At 48.3% G+C, this 20,746-nt stretch overlaps 1 protein-coding gene and 1 pseudogene across 1 annotated transcript; both read right to left on the bottom strand.

Moving 5' to 3' along the window:
* Window positions 1-6,061: 6,061 nt before the first annotated feature.
* On the bottom strand, window positions 6,062-7,138 carry LOC123347707 (annotated as a pseudogene).
* Window positions 7,139-7,190: 52 nt separating this feature from the next.
* On the bottom strand, window positions 7,191-19,867 carry LOC123347706 (olfactory receptor 49-like). Its single transcript, XM_044984943.1, has 2 exons — window positions 19,784-19,867; window positions 7,191-8,131 (listed from the first exon to the last, which is right to left on the bottom strand). The coding sequence occupies exon 2, from the start codon at window positions 8,118-8,120 to the stop codon at window positions 7,191-7,193; it is 930 nt and encodes a 309-aa protein (XP_044840878.1). The 5' UTR covers window positions 8,121-8,131; window positions 19,784-19,867.
* Window positions 19,868-20,746: the final 879 nt, after the last annotated feature.

The raw sequence follows: 20,746 nt of genomic DNA, 5'->3' as shown, positions 1-20,746 counted from the left end.
ACGACTCTTTTCTCCCTGGATCCGACCGATCCTAATGCTTGCAGAGTGCTCTGGGACGGACTGCCGACGGTCAGCGTGGGCGACCGGGACCAGCTAAAGCTGCCTCTCACTCTGGCCGAGTTCTCGGAAGCCCTCAGTCACATGCCCACCAATAAGTCTCCGGGCATGGACGGGCTGACTGTGGAGTTCTACCGCGTGTTCTGGGACGTCCTCCGCCCAGACCTAGTCACCATCTGCGCCGAGTCTTTGCAGGGCGGGGTCCTCCCTCTCTCGTGCAGGCGAGCCGTGCTCGCCTTATTGCCGAAGAGGGGGGACCTCCGCGACTTACAGAATTGGTGTCCCGTCTCGCTCCTCATCACGGACTACAAAATCGTTGTGAAGGCCATGTCGATTCGGCTAGGGTCCGTACTGGCAGATGTGGTCCACCCGGACCAGACCTACACCGTCCTGGTCCACATGATATTTAATAACCTGTATCTGGTCCGGGACCTTCTGGAATTAGGGTGTAGGGATGGTCTGTCGTTCACCCTCTTGTCCCTGGATCAGGAGAAGGTGTTCGACAGGGTGGACCACAGGTATCTCCTGAGCGTTCATCTTCGGACCCCAGTTTGTGGGTTTTCTCCAGGTGCTGTACGCTTCTGCAGAGTGTCTGGTCAGGGTCAACTGGACCCTGACCGAGCTGGTCAGCTTCGGGCGGGGAGTATGACAGGGGTGTCCCCCTCAGGTCAGCTGTACGTCCTGGCGATCGAGCCCTTCCTCTGTCTCCTCCGTCGGAGGCTGATGGGGTTGGTTCGGGAGCTGGAGCTGCGGCTGGTCCTGTCGGCGTACACCGACGATGTGCTCCTCGTGGTCCAGGACCCGGGTGACTTGGTGCGGGTGGAGGCTTGCCAGGCCATTTACTCAGCGGCCTCCTCCGCCCGGGTCAATTGGGTGAAGAGCTCAGGCCTGGTGGTCGGGGACGTGTGGCAGACAAGCTCCCTCCCACCCGCGCTACAGGCCATCCGGTGGAGCGCGGGTCCGCTGCTCTATCTCGGTGTTTACCTTTCTGCCACGCATCTGTCTCCACCGGAGAACTGGCAAGGTTTAGAGGCCAGGGTGACGGAGCGGCTCCAGAAATGGACAGGACTACTCCGGTGCCTCTCTCTCCAAGGGAGGGCGCTGGTGCTGAAACAACTAATCCTGTCCATGCTCTGGTACCGGCTCAACACCCTGGTCCCGGCCCCGGATTTCCTGGACAACCTCCGGACGGCGGTTCTGGAGTTCTTTTGGCCAGGGACGCACTGGGTCTCTGCAGGGGTCCTCCACCTGCCCCTGGAGGAGGGAGGACAGGGCCTGAAGTGCCTGCGCACTCAGGTCCACGTCTTCCGCCTCCAGGCCCTGCAGAGGCTCCTGTATGGTGCTGGTAGTCCGGCGTGGAGCGTATTGGCGCACGCCTTCCTGCGCCGCTTCCGAGGGCTCCGATACGACGGCAGCTCCTTTCTCTCCATCCGAGGGGTCTTCCACGAGACCTCTCTGGGCTGCCGGTCTTCTACCAAGACCTCCTCCGGACCTGGAAGCTCTTTTCAACGACCAGGTCCTTGGCGGCCACCGTGGGGGTTGATCTCCTCGCGGAGCCCCTGCTACACAACCCCCAGCTCCGTGTGCAGGTGGTGGAGTCCCCCGCGGTGCGCCAGAGGCTGGTCTTGCCAGGAGTCACCAGTGTCGGAGACCTCCTGGACTATGACCGGGGAGACTGGCTGGATCCCCTCATGCTCGCTCAGCGCATTGGGCTCTCCGGACGTCGTACACCCCGGCACGTACTTCACGAGGTGATGGCCGCTTTACTGCCCGCTGCTCGGGCCTACCTCGACCGGGTCCTGCGAGAGGGCACGCCCTGCCCACCCTCCACCCCAGTCCCCGTGGACCTTTTTATCGGGCCCCTGCCCCATGGACCCAATCGGCCCCCTCATCCTTTGACTGCGAGCCGGCTGCCCGATCTGCAGCCGGTTCTGTTCCAGACTGCGCCAAGGAAACATCTGTACATGCTCGTGCTCCACACTCTTCACTACCTCACCCTCGCGTGCCGCCCTAATACAAAATGGCGGGACCTCCTGCCACCTCTCGAGGGTGAGGAGTCCCGAGGCCCGCTGGGGATGTCAGTTGGAGGCTCCTTCATGGGGCCATGAGCATGGGCATGTACTTGGCGCGGTTTACCCCTGTCCCCAACACCTGTCCCTTTTGCGGCATGAAGGAGACCCTGGTGCACGTTTATTTGGAATGTGCCAGATTGCAGCCCCTGTTCCGGCTCCTCTTGGATCTCCTCTTGCGTTTTTGGTTGCACTTTTCCCCTCACCTGTTTATCTATGCACTCCCCATCCGTGGCCCCACAAAGTCGCGGGATCTCCTTGTCAACCTCCTCTTGGCCCTGGCCAAACTAGCCATCTACAAAACCAGGGAGAGGAGGTTGGCCGACAGGATTTCCTGCGACTGTGGGGCCTATTTCCGCTCCTCCGTCCGTTCACGCATCCGGGCAGAGTTCCTCTGGGCAGCGTCCACTGGCTCCCTTCACGCCTTCAAGGAGCAGTGGGCGTTGTCTGGGGTTCTCTGCTTGGTGTCCCCGTCAGGTTCCCTTCGTTTAGCCCTATGACCTCACTCCCGATCCTGTTTTTTTTCATTTGTTGTCCCACTTACTTAGTTGGTATCCCAGACCTGTGGATCCTCCCCTTAGGCTGGGGGGAGGTCCTTTAGCAGTGGGCCGGCTTCGCCCGCCTACTTCCTGTATACCAAATAGGACCAGACTCCTGTACCCCACTGGTCTGGGTCTGTCACAAATGTGATGTCTCTCGTCCACACGGAGAAGACAATGGGTTCTGTCACCATCTCCCACCTCACTTGTTTTCATGGCAAGACAGGGAAAAGATTCAGCAAACTTGGACAGAGTTAGATGCCCTTATAACTGATGTTCTTGTGCTTAACATATTAGAGCAGGACTTGGGAAAGCAGTGTTTAATTCCTGCTTTTCCCACCCACCCCTCCACAAGCTCAGGCAAGTCACTTAGGGCTGGACTGGTAAAGATATTTAGGCACCTAATGGGATTTTTAAAAGCATCTAGGCACCACAGAGCCCAAACAGCTAAAGGACCAGTTGGCCGGGGAATAGAGTTGAAGATGACCCAAAAGAATGAAACATATTGAGAGTAGAAGCTTATCGCTCTGTCATACCACATCACGCAATGTCATTTGTGTCCAGGCAAAATACCAGGAGTAACCAGGTGTCTGACCCCAACTATGAGGCTGTCTCAGAATAACTTGTCATTGAGTTTCATGTGGGAGATTTTAAGTTCTTGGTCCTTGTTTCAGTCACTTCCATTGGGGAAATGTTCTGAACGGGTACACAGGTAATTCCCAAAGGCACAAAGGGCAGTTATGAAACGTAAAGTTTAAGAAGAACAAGTCCAGCCGACTGATAGTAGGAGTCATTGTAGAACGGAGAGAGCAAGAGGAGGAAGTCAGTGAGAATGATAGAGCAGAGTACTCTAGCGAGGTGAGTCACCTCTTTTATAGGGCACAAGTGCTGGAAATCCTTCCTCCTATGCCCACATTTCATTCCTCACCCACAAAATGTTAGGGTACACTTACCACATAGGCTAGTATGTTTGTGCGTATTGATGACATGTACCTACCACATAAGTTCCCTTGTTGTGTACCTGGTAAGTCTGTGGGTACAACATTACGCACCCCCCCCCTGCCCATGCCATTGTCTATTGATCTAGATAAAAGGTCATAGACATAGGGGTGGGTACTCAGCTATTTAGGTAACAAGATAAAGGTCAACTTTGCTTTCTGAGTAAAAGGTCTCAGTATCGATATAGTAACTTTGCTGTAGCGTAACATACAGGATAAGGCCTGTAGGTCTCTTGCATTACAGCCAAACTTACTTTAATATAAATCTATAAACCTATTACAATAAACCAAACACTTAAACTATAAGAAAAGATGTATCTATGCAAGCAAGCAGGCTAGTCTTATAGGCTCTATGTCGCAGACCAGTATTCCATCGTGCTAAGTACTGCCCCAGAGCCTCTGCCCAGAAGAGGTCACAAAATATAGGACAAGAATCGTCCGGGTAATCAGTGCGATAGCGTCCATCAGCATGATGCACAGTGGGCTCAGCAAAACAGCTGTCAAGTTTGTGTGGAAGGAATCACAGCAGAAGAGAATTTGAAGGAGCTCAGTAGCTTTTGCAGACGTTTATTGGGTGCTCTTCCTTAGCGTGAGTAAAGCTACGATTTTGTCACAGAAATCACTGAATCCGTGACTTCCAAAGACCTCTGTGACTTCAGCCTGTGGCGTCTGGGAGCTGCAGGGTTCCACCGTGTCCCTGCCCGCAGTGCGTGACAGGGGGATCCCCACATCCCCCCGCCTGCTGCATGCAGTGAGGGACCCCCACAGCTCCCCACCCGCTGCATGTGGCAGGGGGACCCCTGTTGCTCCCTGCCTGCATCGGGCAGCAGGGGGACCCCTGCAGTTCCAAGCAGGGCATGGAGGGGGACGCTGGAGCTCCATACACCCCAGAGCTCCCAGCCAGCCCCCGCAGCTGCCCAGCAGCTTCCCATTTTAACATGGATATTTTTAGTAAAAGTCAGGGACAGGTCACGGCTTCTGTGAATTTTTCTCTATTGCCCATGACCTGTCCCTGACTTTTACTAAAAATACCTGTAACAAAATCTTCGCCTTAGTCCTGAGGGGAAGCCTGGAGGAGAGCATGAAGCTGCCTGTTTGAAAATGTAAAGTGGATAAAACAAGCTGGCATCAATGGCCAATTGCAGGATGGAGACGATGTCTTAATAGTGCATGAGAGATGTGTCGTAGGATGGGGATAGGACATGGCGGGTCTATAGAATGGAGACAAATTGCTTATATCTGAGGAAGTGTCAAGAGGAACCCACTGGAGGAACCCACTGGCCTTCACTTTGACAATGACCTTTGAAGCAAGAAAGATTTCAGTGAAGCCAGGATTTGCCCCTGACTCCACTTGCACCCTTGACAATATCCCCTTCCAAGAGCAAAGAGGAAACCAAATATTTCTCATTATCCAACTCTATTCATTAGATTAGAAGCGTTACATTTGCCAGAGTTCTCTCTTGTAGTTGTCTACTTAATGCCCAGTGGCAAGGGGTGCTGATCTCAGTCCAAATATCTCAGAGTTAACAGGAAAAACAGTACTACTAACAATATGGCATAACAGGTGAATGGTACAAACAAGCAGACCAAGGCAGGGTACTAGAGATGAGGCAACCAAAACAGTAAGATGTGCACATATCTTAGCAACTAAGCCCCTGTTTTAGCCTCTGTGAGGAGCCATTTATCCCTCCTGTGGGTTGTGCAGTGTTTCTTGTACCCATTTCCCAGGAGAAGTGCCCCTAACAGAGGAAGGTAGAACAAGAGCTATTGACTGGATGCTAAAACCGCACATATTGAAATGACAGAGCCGGGAGAATTTTTTCAGATGAATAATTTCCTATGTAAAAAATACAGTTTCAGGTCAGCTAAAGGTATTTGAGAATTCAGTGTGAATTCAAAGAATAGACCTGACCACAAAAAAATGGAAAATAATAATTGAAAACATTTATTTCAACATCTCCAAAAATCAAAAGTTTTCACTTTTCAACAATTTAGCAAGATGTTAAAGAAACGTTCTTCCCAAACTGAATTTTGTTTAGTGTTTCATTTCACCAAGAAAAACCTAATAGTTTCTATTTTGGGAACAAAGTACCAAGAAAGAGTCTCCATCTGTTGAAGTCTTCCAATCAAGACTGGATGCCATTCAGGAAGACACACTTTCATTAGACATGAGTTATTAGTCTCATTGCATAACTAATTCTGTGGCATGTGTTTTCAGGAGCTCACACTTGTTGATCTGAGGAACCCATTTGGGCATACAATTTATCAACCTCGACATGAGGAGATAAATTCACCCCTGTTAACAGCTCAGGACACACCAAGCCCATTGTGAAGCCAGGCACGAAGTCAAGGACCATCCATGTTCTCTTCACTCCTGTATCTTTGGGGTTCCAGTTTTTCATGATATCCTCAGGCACTTATTAATTGTTCGGCCAAATATGTCCTTCAGAGCCTGTTTGACTTGTTCGTTGCGGAGAGAGTAGATGTAGGGTTTAAAGAGTTGAGTCACCACACAGTACACCAGGGACACAACTTTGTCAAAGTCCTGAGTGCCCCGCTGACCTGGTCGGATGTACGTGAAGATGGCGCTACTGTACAGTATTACAACAACTTTGAGGTGAGCAGAGCAGGTGAAAGAGGCCTTTTTCCCCCCTGTGGTGGATGGGATCCGCATGATAGTACAGATGATACAGCCATAGGAAACTATGGTGACTGTTAAAGTGCCAGGTAAGACCACTACAGCTGCAACCAAGAGCATTACCTCAATGTGTCCCGTGTCTATGCAGGAGAGTTGGACCAATGCAGCTGTGTCACAGTAGAAGTGGTTTATGACATTGGGACCACAGAGTGGTAACAGCACAACCATAAATGTTGGGGGAAATATTAAGAGAAAACTCATCACCCAGCAGCCCAGCACTAACTGGAAGCAGACCCTGCCATTCATGATGGTGCCATAATGCAAGGGACGGCAGATAGCCATTTAGCGGTCAAAGGAGATCATAGCCACATGGAAAAATACACAGGTGCCCAGGAGGAAGAAAACCAGCAATTGCAGGAAACAACCTGGGAAGGAAATAGATTTTCTCTCTGTCAGGAGGCTGTAGAGGAACCTGGGCATTATGACTAAGCTGAAGTAGATTTCCAAGAGGGAGAAGTTCCTGAGGAAGAAATACATGGGGTACTGGAGGCAATGGTCCACCAAGGAGAGGGTGAGAACAGCAATGTTACCCGTCACAGTCAAGAAGAAGACAACCGATAGAACCACAAACAGGATGATGTTGACATGATGGTCGTTGGACAGTCCCACAATGATGAAATCTAAGGCCTGTTTTATACGAAGGTCAGACTTGATGATCAAATAGTCCGTTTTGGCCTTATATCCTATGCATCTAGCTATGGGGAAATAAATTCACTCCTATTTACTGCTCAGGACCTCCAAGTCCACTGGGGAGCCTGGCATTAACCCAAAAACCATCCAGGTTATGTGTATGCCTGCCTCTTTGTGGTTAGGGATTTTCATGAGAGAATCACTTAGAAAATGCTCTGCTGCAGATGTCCTTCAGGGCCTGTTTGACTTGTTTGTTGCGGAGAGCGTAGATGTAGGGGTTAAAGAGTTGGGCCACCACAGAGAAGAAAAAGGCTACAAATTTGTCAAATTCTTGTGCTCCTCGCTGACTTCTTCGGATATACCTGAAGATGGAGCTACTGTACAATATCACAACAACCAGGAGGTGAGCGGAGCAGGTGGAAAAGGCCTTTTTCCTTCCTGTGGTGGATGGGATGCGCAAGATAGTACAGATGATACAGCCATAGGAAATGATAGTGACAGTGAAATTTCCAAGTATGAAAAATGAAGCTGAAAGTAAGAACATTACCTCAATGTGTCCCGTGTCTATGCAGGAGAGCTGGAGCAATGCGGCTATGTCACAATAGAAGTGGTTTATGACATTGGGGCCACAGAATGGCACCAGGATGGCCATAAAGGCTGGGGGAAACATTATAAGTAAACTCATCACCCAGCAGCCCAGCACTAACTGGAAGCAGACCTTGCCATTCATGATGGTGCCGTAACGCAAGGGATGGCAGATAGCCATGTAGCGGTCAAAGGACATCATACCCACATGGGAAAATATACAGGATCCCAGGACAAAGAACAACAACAACTGAAGGAAACAACCAGGGAGGGAAATAGATTTTCTCTCTGTCAGGAGGCTGTAGAGGAACCTGGGCATGATGACTAAGCTGAAGCAGATTTCCAAGAGGGAGAAGTTCCTGAGGAAGAAATACATGGGCGATTGGAGGCGATGGTCCACCAAGGAGAGGGTGACAACAGCAATGTTACCCATCACAGTCAAGAAGAAGACAACCGATAGAACCACAAACAGGATGATGTTGACATGGTGGTCGTTGGACAGTCCCACAATGATGAATTCCACCACCATGGTCTGGTTCTTCATTCTTCACTCATCTTTAAAGAAAAAATAAACTATGTTAAAATCAGTGCCGATAGGCCAATAAGGAGAGAATGCCTACAGGGGAATTGTACACATAAATAGAACTAATCTCTTTAATAATTTCTTTGAAAAAGTCATACGTTTTACCACTATTTATCATAGATTTTTAAGGACAGAAGGCACCAGTATGATCATCTATTCTGACTTCTTATATAGAATGGACCAAGGAACGTCTCTGAATTAAATAAACATCCAACATAAAAAAATATAATATTGGTTTTAAAATTTCCAGTGATGGATAATAAAGGTAATAATTGGAGATATACCAATCTTCTAGAACTGAAAGGGACCTTGAAAGGTCATTGAGTTCAGCCCCCTGCCTTCACTAGTAGGACCAATTTTTGCCCTGGATTTCTAAGTGGCCCCCTCAAGGACTGAACTTATAATCCTGAGTTTAGCAGGCTAATACTCAAACCACTGAGCTATCCCTCCCACACCACAAAGCTTGGAAAGTTCTTCCAAAGGTTAAATTTCCTTTCTGTGAAAGTTTGGTTTTTGTTTTCTTCCAGGTCATTGATAAAAATTTAAAAGTACTGAGCCAAGCACCGATCCCTGCGGGACTCCTCTAAAAACAGCCATGCTGAAGGATGATTGCCCATCTAGAATTCCACTGTTCAGTTAGACGTGTTCTAAATCTCTTCAGTTTGCACCATGTTAATTGTGTATCATTCTAGTTTCTTAATCACAATGTAAAAAATCAAATAAAAAATAGTACCTGCCTTAAAAAAGGGGAAACAAAGGGTATCTGGGGAATTATAGACCCAACAGCCTAACTTTGATACATGGAAAGATACAGGAACCAATTATTAAACAATCGAGTTGTAAACACCTACAGGATAACAGGGGTTTAAGTAATAGCCAACGAGTGCAAAGTACTAGACTTAGGAAGAAAAATATCAAATGCACAGCTACAAACTGGGACTAGCTGGCAAGTAGGTAGCACTGCTGGAAAGGAATGCGATGCAGTTGGGAAAAGGCCAATATCATACTGGGGTGTATTAACAGGACTGTTGTATGTAAGACCCAGGAGGTGAGTGACCCAATACTGGTGAGAGCTCAGCTGGAGTGTATTGGCCAGTTGCGTAGTCCACACTTAAAGAAAGTTGTGAACAAATTGGAGAGGGTCCACAAGACTGCAACAAAAACGATAAAAGGGTTAGAATACAGCCGAGGTCCTACCTCAGCACAGAAGGGATGGAAAACATGAGCTCTCAAGTTCCCTTCCAACCCGGCATTTCTGTGGTTCTGTATCACATCAAATGCCTCACAGAAATCTAAACATATTGCATCAGCATTATTACCATCATCAAACAAATGTGTAATGACATGAAACAAAGCTCTCAGGTTAAGTCCATGAATCCACGCTGACTGGAACTAATTCTGTTATGCGCCTCTATTTGTATGTTAATCGAGAAGCTCTGCTTCTGGCTGCCTGCAGATTCAGCTGGAAATTGCTCTAACACAACATATTGGTTACAAATTAGGAAGGATTTTCCTTCCTAAACTCTGGTTTCATTCCCACAGACACCCGCCACCCCTTGTATTGCATAGAAGCATAGCTTGAATGACTAAATTTTAAATCAGTCACATTACCCAGCTTAGACCTGATCCAATGGTCTTCAAAGTCAATTGAGAGCCTAACACTGGCTCCAGAGGGCTCTCAAACAATGTTAAGATGCTGGTGGCTATGGAGAGGTACTTACAGAGTTGGAAAATGGAGAGTGAGGTCACAAACATTCATCTGCAGAGACGGCTGCTCTCCTCATCACAAACAGAAGCTGAAGAAAAGCTCTGTGTCTTTGCAGATTGGGTCCCATGCACCTCTCCAAACACTTCTTTTCTCAAAAGCTCTACTTTTTCAACAGTATTTCTCTGGGAGTTTGAATAGAACAAGAAGCTCTCTTATTTCTCAGAAATTCCCATTTTGCAATAAGCCATCTCATCCCTTTGCTTGGCTTTGCAGCTGTGGGTAGCAGGATTTTTTCCAAGGACACTTGTCATACCTTCACCACCATGATGAAACAAATCTGATTGTTTCCACATTAAATGTATTCCATAACAGGGATCCCTGAAGTAATGGTAGCGGCATTGTGTCTACTTGCAAACCTCAAAGACTCATACCCTGCAAAGATCTCCAAAGTCACCACATTATGCACCTTCAAATCCATCCTCAGAGCTCACCAGATGCCGCAATCGCCAGGAGACACTAAAGGCGGCAGCTTTTGTGTCACCTCTGCTCATCACATCTGTCATTATTTTCTACACGTTTATCTCCCAACTATGCTGTTGATCACATCCATATGTTTCTGACTCATGCTACACAGAGTGAATATTTTCGGGAGAGCTCCCTTCTTTGTGTAGCACAATGGGACTGGGATCCTAAACTGGGGCCTCGATCTCGGACCTCAGAATAAAACAATAATAATAACTGCCAGGCTCTTCAAATCGAGATTGCTTTAAAGTCCCACCGCAGCCATCCTGTTCTCTTCATCCTCACTCAGACTCTGACTATGGAGACCTTAGAAACACCTGCAATTGTCACAGAAATCCCTCAGCTGCTGAATCAAGATGCTCTGATTTGGCCCTGTCTATCTATGCCATTCTATATAACAGATCATGAGGATAAACCTGGACTATATTAAACAACCCCTCCCTTTTGTGTTCTCATTTATAATAGTTGTCATGTCTGGCATTCTTGTCCCTCAGTTTTGGCTGGGACCCCTGAGGCCAATTAGCTAATGAGCTTTGCTGACAACACTGTAGGGACACACTTCTGCTCCCTTCTAAAAGTTTTAGAAAAGAATAGGTTGATGTTATGTTTCTTCATTCCCCAGGGAGAAGCCAATGGGTTCTGTGTCTCCATGTGCCAACTCACTCATTTTCTTGGCAAGCCAGAGAATTGCTACAGAGAGATGGATGAAATGGCCTTGGTGTTTCCCGATTGGATCAAGAAGGCGGCAATTAAGAGAACCATGGATAGGAAGATATTTAAATGATCGGTCACTGGCCAGGCCCAAGAGAATGAACTCTTCTACCATGGTGGTTGTCCATTGAAATGTATTCGTTCTAGGCAGAAGGCTGGCCCCTGCCCAGAGGTACTGTCTTGTCAGCAGAGAAACTGAAGTCGCCCTGGTAGGATCCTTTGTTCCCTGATGAGGCTGTCTGGTGAGTCACCTGAATGAGAGACGGGACGGTGATGAAAGACTCACTCATGCAGTTCAGCCATTTTTCACCAACTTCAATTGAGGGAAGTTGCTGCAAGTGTGGGGGGCAGGCAGAGGTGACCCTGCCCACCTAAGCAAAGATGGACCCCCAAGAACTCCCAAGGGAAGGGTGAGCTAGCGTGAGGAGGAAATGCATGTCAGATAAGAACATAAGAATATAGGAATGGTCCTACTGGGTCAGACCAAAGATTCATTTAACCCAGTATCCTCTCTCCCTACAGTGGCCAATGCCAGGTGCCCCAGAGGGAATGAACAGGACAGGTAATCATCAAGTGATCCATCCCCTGTCACTCACACCCAGCTTCTGGAAAACAGAATCCAGGTTAATTCCATAATTCACCAAACATCAGTCTGAAATCTGATCTCTTTAATTCAGGCTTTTATGCAGGTAAATATGATCTGCGCCATTAATGAGAAAATTAAACCTAACCCTCCCTGACTGAAATATTGTCAGGTACATTCTCGATGTACATAATTGAAGTACAATCAGTTAGTCATTGCCACATTAAGTTAATTACACCCACCGGTAACCTGCAGGTGGGTCATTGTTGTAGGGATGGGTTGTTCCTGAGTGTCTTGGAATGCCTGCAATCTGTTTTCTGTGCTCATGTGATAAGACCATAAGAACATAAGAACGGACAGACTGGATCAGACCAAAGGTCCATCTAGCCCAGTATCCTGTCTTCTGACAGTGGACAGTGCCCGGTGCCCCAGAGGGAATGAACAGAACAGGTAACCATCAACTGATCCATCCCCTGTTGCTCATTCCCAGCTTCTGGCAAACAGACGCTAGGGACACCGTCCTGTGCCCATCCTGGCTAATAACCATTGATGGACCTGTCCTCCATGAACTTATCTAGTTCTTTTTTGAACCCTGTTATGGTCCTGGCCTTCACAAAATCTTCTGGCAAGGAGTTCCACAGGTTAACTGTATGTTGTGTGAAGAAGATCTTCCTTTTATTTATTTTAAACCTGCTGCCTATTAATTTCATTTGGGGGCACACGTTTCTGTACTGCTGTTTAGGCTGATACACCCCTTGTTTCCAAAATGTTAGAGTTACATTTGAGTCACTCGACTTCAGTTACTCTACTAGAACTAAAGTGAGTGTGACCACACTGGGTATGTCTAAGCTTTGGTCACTGGGTATAGTTACCATACATCTAGGAATGGTTACTGTTTTATATTTTTTTTCTGTAATACCTTTACGTTAAGAATAAATGTGCTGGCTTAGAAAGCACCAGGAGGTAACCTGTCACTGTTTGCAGTTCATTGTTCAGAGCCCTTGATGAGAAAGCAACACCTAGGCACTGTGCATTAGGCAGGGTGTCTTGCGGGGGTCCCCCATGTATAGCAGGGGGTTGTTCATTCCTTAATACCCCCGGTTAAAAAGGCCTGGCACAAAGGTCCTTGCTCAGTGACAGGTGATGGCTGGAGACCTGACTGGACATTCTGGGAGTGGACCAGGGAGAGGGATACAGGTATGGTGACCCTGAGTCTGTGATAGTTTGCATTAAGGAAGGGGAAATGTAATGAATGCTGGTGACCAAAGGTGACTGCAAAGATGCATTGGGATTGTTGCATATTGTCCATGTGCTTTGGAGAGGAAGGATGTGCTTGTGCCTGAGATATCGGCCTAAGAATAGAGAAAGTTGGGCTTAATTCTTTGTTCTGCCACAGAATCCTTTTGTGACAACTGGGAAGTCCCTGCATCTCTCAGTGCCTCATTCCCCTGCTGGTAGAATGAAGACGGTAATATGTCTCTTCTGTCTGTTGAGATTTTAAGGTGTTCAGGACAAGGATTGCCACTTGGTATGTGTTTTCAGATCACCATGGGCCCTGAACTTGGTTGGGGACTCTAAGCACAACCATACAAAGTTTGCTTTTTTTTATTATGAGATCCTCACATTCTGTGAATGCTATAAAATTACCCAAGTATTGTACCCACACAGTTAAATCTAATACAGGATGCACAAATGTTCTGCCACTGCTGTTAAGGAAACACCTTAAAACAGTGGTTTTCAGCCTTTCCAGATTACTGTATGCCCCTCAGGAGTCGGATTTGTCTTGCCTACCCCAAGTTTCCCCTCTGTAGGAAGCCAGGGTGGCTTCCCCCCAAACCTGAGGGTAAAGAGCCACTCTCTCAGCCGGAGGGGGCGGGGCCAGACCAAGCTTACTCCACCCCCCGGAAGGGGAGGGTGGAACAGGAAGTATAAAGGGCGGGGCCCTTAGCCCAGTCAGGGCAGCACCAGGGAGGGAGGCAGATGCAGACCCTGCTGCTGGGCCAGGGGAGGCCCTGGACCAGGAGAAACCTGACCTGGAGGAAGGCCGGGGACTACCAGGGCTGCCCACTGCCGAGTACCCGGAGGAGCTGGAGGAGCCTGAGTGACCAGGTAGGAAGGAGCCCAGGGACAGAACTGCACAGTGCGGTGGGTCTATTTGGTCAGCGTGTTGTGGAGGGACCCCGCTGACCCAGTGGTGGGACCCTCGCCCCGCCACTGTCAGGGCCCTGGGCTGGAACGCAGTGGAGTTGGGTGGGCCTGTGTTCCCCTACCCCGGCCAACCCGCCTCGGGTAACAAAATCCCGATAGCGCTAGAGACCCTCACTGGTGCTCGCCGGCCCGAGGGGCGCGTTAGAGACTCTGGCCGGCGCTCGCCTGCCCGAGGGGCGCGTTAGAGACTCTGGCCGGCGCTCCCCTGCCCAAGGGGCGCGTTAGAGACTCTTGGCGGCGCTCGCCTGTCTGAGGGGCGCTATAGACCTTTGCCGCCGTCCCTCCCTCTGCTAATTCCCTAGTGACAGACGGCCTGACGCAGGCCGGCCAGTGGGACAGTAACTACCCACCGCCCCCTAGCGGCTCGGTGGGCCAACCGAGGCCGGTCACAACCCCTCTCAAAAACTACTTGCTTACAAAATCAGACATATACAAAAGTGTCACCGCACATAACTGAAAAATTGCTCACTTTTTCATTTTTACCATATACTTATAAAATCTATTGGAATATAAATATTGTACTTACATTTCAGTGTACAGACGTATAAAGAAGTTACTGTCTGTATGAAATTTTAGTTTGTACTGACTTAGATTGTGCTTTTTATGTAGCCTGTTGTAAAACTAGGCAAGTATCTAGATGAGCTGATGTACCTCCTGGAAGACCTCTGCGTACCCCCAGGGGTACGTGTACCCCTGGTTAAGAGCTACTTCCTTAAAATATTAAACCAAATTATATTATTTATACAGAGCCAAGACTATTTATATCACAAAACTATGACCTTGGAATTAGGCTTGGGAGGGATTACTTCTACGTCTGTAAATGATAATAAACGTCATTTCCATCATACACACACAAACCGATGAAGAAGTATTTCCATTGACAATAATCAAAATTTACCTCCTGGAAAAATAAGAAAAATCTGCTTGAGAATTGGTTCAAGTTTGATTTACAGATATTGACTTTCTACAGTTTGACATGTAATGTGAACAATTTGTGTTTTAATGGTTGCAAATCTTTATCTTTTTAATCTCAACGCCTAATGTCATTAAATAATTGTTGTCTTTGTTGCTCTTATTGCTTCGCACACACCCCTGTTTCTTGCAACTGTGAAAATTTAAGTTGATGTATATAGAAAAAAGTACTTAAAATGAACATTGATATTATCTGTGAAAACAATTAAAATGATAACAATTGAATTCTGCCGCACCTGCTTCTAGTACAGAGAACCAACATGTTGGAATACATTGGGGAAGAAAATAGACTAGTTAATTATACATGGCTTTAGAAATGGAGGTTCTTTTTCAGTGCAACTGTTGCTACTGCCAGGGGCGGCTCCAGGCACCAGCACGGCAAGTGCGTGCCTGGGGCAGCAAGCCACGGGGGGCGCTCTGCCGGTCACCGCGAGTTTGGCAGACAGGTTGCCTTCGTTGGCAGCCTGCAGAGGGTCCGCTGGTCGTGCGGCTTCGGCGGACCTCCCGCAGGCTGCTGAAGGCAGCCTGCCTGCCATGCTTGGGGCAGCAAAATACCTAGAGCCGCCCCTGGCTACTGCAGGGCTAGTCTAATGAAGTCCACGATAACTTCCACATGAGCTGACTATGTCTTCATAGTGAGGCTCTGACCTCCGACCAGATGCCTGTGTGCTCTGCCACAAAACTAATTCATACCAGTAATAACCATTATTAATAACAATGCTTGAATGGGCCATTAATGAGCCAACCTTAATTGCAATGAGTAGTATCTTACTCTGCAGGTGGACCTACTGATTTCAGTGGGCCTGTATTACGAAACCCTCGAACGTACAGCTGAATTCTGAAATCTCACTCCGAAAGTCCATGCATTTTGCACATGAGTGGGAGGGATCACCGGACTGCTCTGTAGGGCTTCATAGTCCAAATCACAATTGAGCCTCAGGAGACTGGTCATGGAGCAAAGTTCTACTTAGCTGGAGTAAATTTGTCCCAATCTGCCCCATGAAAATGAGCCCTGCCTCATAGAGGCAATGGAGCCTGGATGGGAAGTCACTTTTACTCCCTAAAAAAACCCTGCCAGATGACAATGATTTTTATTTTGTCAAAAACATTCATAGAAATGTTTTGGACTTTCACTGAAAGCCCCAAACCCACAATTTACCCACCCCTGCACTCCTTGCCCCAATTTTTGCCAGCTCCGCTATTTCTTTCTTTTTAAATGTAAAGTTCAGTTTGTAAAATATGAATAAATTTCCATGTTTAGCTTTAATGCAAACCCACAATGTTCCGTATTTCAGGTCAATTTCCATATAATAAAAAAAGACATTTTCTGGGGGTAAGAAAAAGCAAGCAAACAATTGAGATGGAATTTCCCCCTTCAGTTCTACCCGTTTGCTTTCTTTTCAGAGAGAAAAGCGGTGCCATAAAGATCCTGCCCAAGCATCCCCAGAGATGCCGTAGTGCTCATTAGCCAATTGGTCTCAAGGAATTGCAGTACCAGTGAGAGAGGAAAAATAATCATGGGGATTGAAAATAAATAAATGGGAACTGGAAATAGAGTCATGCATTTGTCACTGGTATCAGTCACTACATGCAATCTCTATGCTCAGTTTCATTGCATGACATGGATTTCATAGATCTAAGACCAGGCATGGAAAGTTCGTTGTTATGTTAGTAGAACTTATTACTTTTGAGACTAGTTCACTAGATGATCCATTGCTAGATATCGAACATCACATGAAATTTGTATCTTTGTTCAAACAGCAGGTAAGCGAGCAGCCACCATGGAGAACCAAACTGCAGTGACAGAGTTTATCCTTCTGGGCTTCACAGATGTTCGCTGGCTGCAGATCCTGCTCTTCATTTTGTTACTTATCACCTACATCTTGACCATAGCAGGAAATATTCTCATTATCTCCATCACTCTGGTGGACCGGCACCTCCAGATGTCCATTTATTTTTTCCTCAGGAACTTCTCGCTTTTGGAGATTGGCTTCACCTCAGCGTCCATCCCGAAAGTTTTGTTCAATGTGTCGTCGGGCTGCCAGTCCATATCTGTGGCTGGGTGCTTTGTTTCCAGCACCCCAGACAGATAGCTCCAGACTCCTCCACTGAAGGAGGCATCAACAACATCCAGAGGCATCTGTTCCATTGTCCTACTGTTCTGGCAGTGAGCGGTACTATCACCTCCTGTGACTTGCATGCTGTGCCTCTGTTAATGCAACCTAACATTGCATTTGCTTTTTTTGCAACAGCATCACATCGCGTTGAGGTTGTGATTCACCACAACTCCTAGATCCTTCTCAGCTGTGCTGCTGCCAAGCCAGTTACCCCCCATTCTGTATTTGTGCATTTGGTTTTTCTTCCCTAAGCGTAGCACCTTACATCTGTCTTTGCTGAATTTCATTTTATTGTCTGTTGCCCAATTCTCTAATTTATCAAAATCCCTCTGTATTTTAGCTTTATCCTCCAAAGGGTTAGCAACCCGCCCCAGCTTTGTGTCATCTGCAAACTGGATCAGTCTGCGCTCTAGTCCTACAGCCAGGACAATAGTAAAGATGTTAAACAACACCGGACTCATAGCAGATCCCTGTGGAACCTCACCTGGGGCCTCCCTCCAATCTGACATCAGTCCATTAATAGTTACTCTTTGTTCACAGTTATTTAACCAATTATGTACCCACTTAATGGTAGTTCTGTTGATCCCGCTCTTCTCCATCTTACTTATCAGCATGTCATGTGAGGCAGTGTCAAAAGCCTTGCCGAAGTCCAGGTATATTATATACACCTCATTCCCCCTATCCCCCAAACCAGTTACCCTGCCAAAGACGGAAATCCAGCTGGTTTGGCAGGATTTGTTCTTGGTAAATCCATGCAGGCTGCCAGTGACCAGCTCTCCATCCTCCAGGTATTCGCCAATGGAATGTTTTGTACGTTGGTCTAGTAGCTTCCCAGATATCGAAGTTGGGCTGACTGCTTTATAGTTTTCTGGATTCTCCTTTTCCCTTTTCTAAAGATGGGCACAACATGAGCCCTTCTCCAGTCTTCCAGGACCTCTCCTGTCATCCATGAGTTTGTACACAGCCTTTCTGCCAGCTGCTTCAATATCCAGGAGTTCCCTTCCAACAATGCAACACAGAACCAGCTCGAGTCCCCTCCCTCCCCCGTTCCCCTGCAGTAACCTGGGAAAATTACGCACCACACCTGGGTGGCTCTAAGAGGCAATACTTCCCCTCTCGCAAGCACAGAGTCGGAGTGTAGAAAAGAAACTGTTAATAAGAGGAGGGAAATAACCCGTCATTAATTTGGGGAAATGCCGTAAGCAGGATTCATAAACATAAAACCCTAAGCAAAACACCCACCCCAGAGCACATTGGGCTGGGTCCTTTTGCCTCAGGTTCTTAACTCCAGCAACCAAAAGTTCCCTTAACATGCCCCCTCCCTTCTCACTCCACTGCCCCCCACTCACAGCTGCTGTCCTTGGTCAGTGAAGACTCAGAGTTCTAAGGTGCATCCGTGTGAGCCCACCTCCCACCCTGGTGGGTCGGACTCACCCCTGCGGCGCCTCCTGCTGGTGACTCCGGGAATTAGCTCAGTCCAGCCCTGGAGCGCCCTCTGCAGACTGGTGATCCACCTGTCCTCAGGCCCCCGTGTCCCTCCCTGGACCCGGTGCCCTTTTACATGGGGTGCTGCCCCCTGGCAGTAACCCCGTTCTCTCTGGGTCTCCCCTCCCAGGGAACCCCCACCCTCTATCCCCACCTTGCCTCAGTATTGGCTACTGCCAGTCATTGTCTAGCCCCACACTCTGGGGCAGACTGCAGTATCAGCCTGTTCATCATAGGCAAAGGAGGGTTTGGACCTGCTGCTTTGGCCTAGCCCTGGGCTGCCCTCTGCAACCCCCAGTGCCTCTTGGCCCTTCACTAGGCCGCAGCCTGGGGCTTTCTAGGCTGGAGCTCCCCAGCTCCTCAGCCTTTCCCCAGCCCTGCTTCACCCTAGGTACCTTGCCTATAGCTCCTGCAGCCAGGCCCTTCTTCCTCTTCAGGCAGAGGAAGTCTGCCTTGCTTCTGGCTCCCCTGGCCTTTTATAGGGGCCAGCTGTCACTCAGTTTGGGGCGTGGCCTCACCTGCAGCCACTCCTTCAATCAGCCCAGCTTTTAGAGCCACTGCTCTCAAGCCCTGCCGGGCCTCTTTTAAACCCCTCACAGCAGGAGCAGAGGTTCACCCTGCTACAGGCCACCTTGCTCGCTTTGCTGTCCCGGCGCTCACTCTGGCATCAGCCGCCCCCCCGGCCGCTTGCCGCTTTGCTCCGCCGGCCACTTGCCACTCTGGTCTACACTCTCTTGGATGTCTTTAGGCCCCCCACTGAACACAGCTCTCAGTGATTTCATCTCTCGGTGGCGGAAGCTTCATTGTCCCAAATTACCCCTAATGCTGAAGCCTGGTTATCAGTGATTTCAGCTCTGTTGATGTGCGATAGGACTCTCCATTGAGTCTTTACCAGGCCTGTAATTACACAGCAGAGAGAGGAAGGGACAAATGGTGCCTAGACACCCTAGGCTGGGCCCACACCACCAGATGCAGGTCCATACATCCAACCGCTCTCAACTCACTGGGCTTTGGCACCCCTGTCCCCTGCCTTGCGAGTGCCGTTTAGCTGAGTTGAGTCCGTCCCTCAAGCCCCACCAAGCACAGTTCTGCTGCCCTGATTCACACAAGAAGGATAATTCCCCTGATTACCCCTGCCCCCAATACGCAAGAGACTTGTGATCCAACACCAGCGAAATATGATAATTTGGGCAAAGCAGCCCCATCATGCTCAGCGAGCACCTATGTAGGGTGGGTTTGTCCATGCAAACAAGGTCAGCTCCTGAAATCCTCTTCCCCAGCTCATCACTAAGGGAGAGCTCATGCAGACCCCACTTACATGTGAATAAGAACATCCTTCCTTTGTTTCTCCACTGGGGAGTCTCATGCAGAGAGGAATTATTCAAAGTGAGTAACGGTCGGATAAATCAGCAAAGGACTGAAGCACAGAAACTGACACTTCCTGGGGATGTCACATCCAAGTCACCACAAAGCACCAATAACCAAAGGACCAGCTGGCCAGGGAATAGAGTTGAAGGTGACCCAAAAGAATGAAGCACATTCAGAAAAGAAGCCTTATTGCTCTGTCACACCACATCACGCAATGTCATTTGTGTCCAGGCACAATACCAGGAGTAACGAGGCGTCTGACCCCAACTGTGAAGCTGTCTCAGAATAACTTGTCATTGAGTTTCATGTGGGAGATTTTCAGTTCTTGGTCCTCGTTTCAGTCACTTCCATTGGGGAAATGTTCTGAACGGGTACACGGGTAATTCCCAAAGGCACGAAGGGTAGTTATGAATCTTGATGACATTGAAAGTGAATTTGAACTAGACACCGGGAGTCAAATCCTGACCTTATCGAAGTCACTGGAGAAACTCCCTCTGGGTTTCATACACTACTATTATTATTATCTATCATTTATATTGTGGCCATCCCTAGGAGTGCGGTTTCTCTCTGAGTGATTAAGGGGCAGGATTACAATCCCCCAACTCATCCATTTGAGTCTCCCTCGCTCTCACGGGGAAAAGCCAGGCCCAGCTGCAAAATGTGTACCTGATCCATTGGATTAGGGCAGCCAAAGGTGGTCGGACATGATGCTGGTCACATCACTTTCTTGTGTGCCTTTGGCTATGAAACTGCCTTGCCTTTGCAGATGGTGAGCCATTTGCTTGGGGGAGACAACTGCTGTTGACAAGCTTAGAAATGCCTGTCTCAGACCAGCGTCCCATTGGGCTAAGTACTGTAGAAAGCCAGAGCCCCTGCCCAGAAGGGGTCACAAAATATAAGACAAGAATCCGCT

This window comes from Mauremys mutica, chromosome 13 (assembly GCF_020497125.1).
Source record: "Mauremys mutica isolate MM-2020 ecotype Southern chromosome 13, ASM2049712v1, whole genome shotgun sequence".
NCBI lineage: Eukaryota > Metazoa > Chordata > Testudines > Geoemydidae > Mauremys > Mauremys mutica.
The sequence above is the reverse complement of the archived record's forward strand: the minus strand, read 5'-3'. Positions and strand labels throughout refer to the sequence as shown.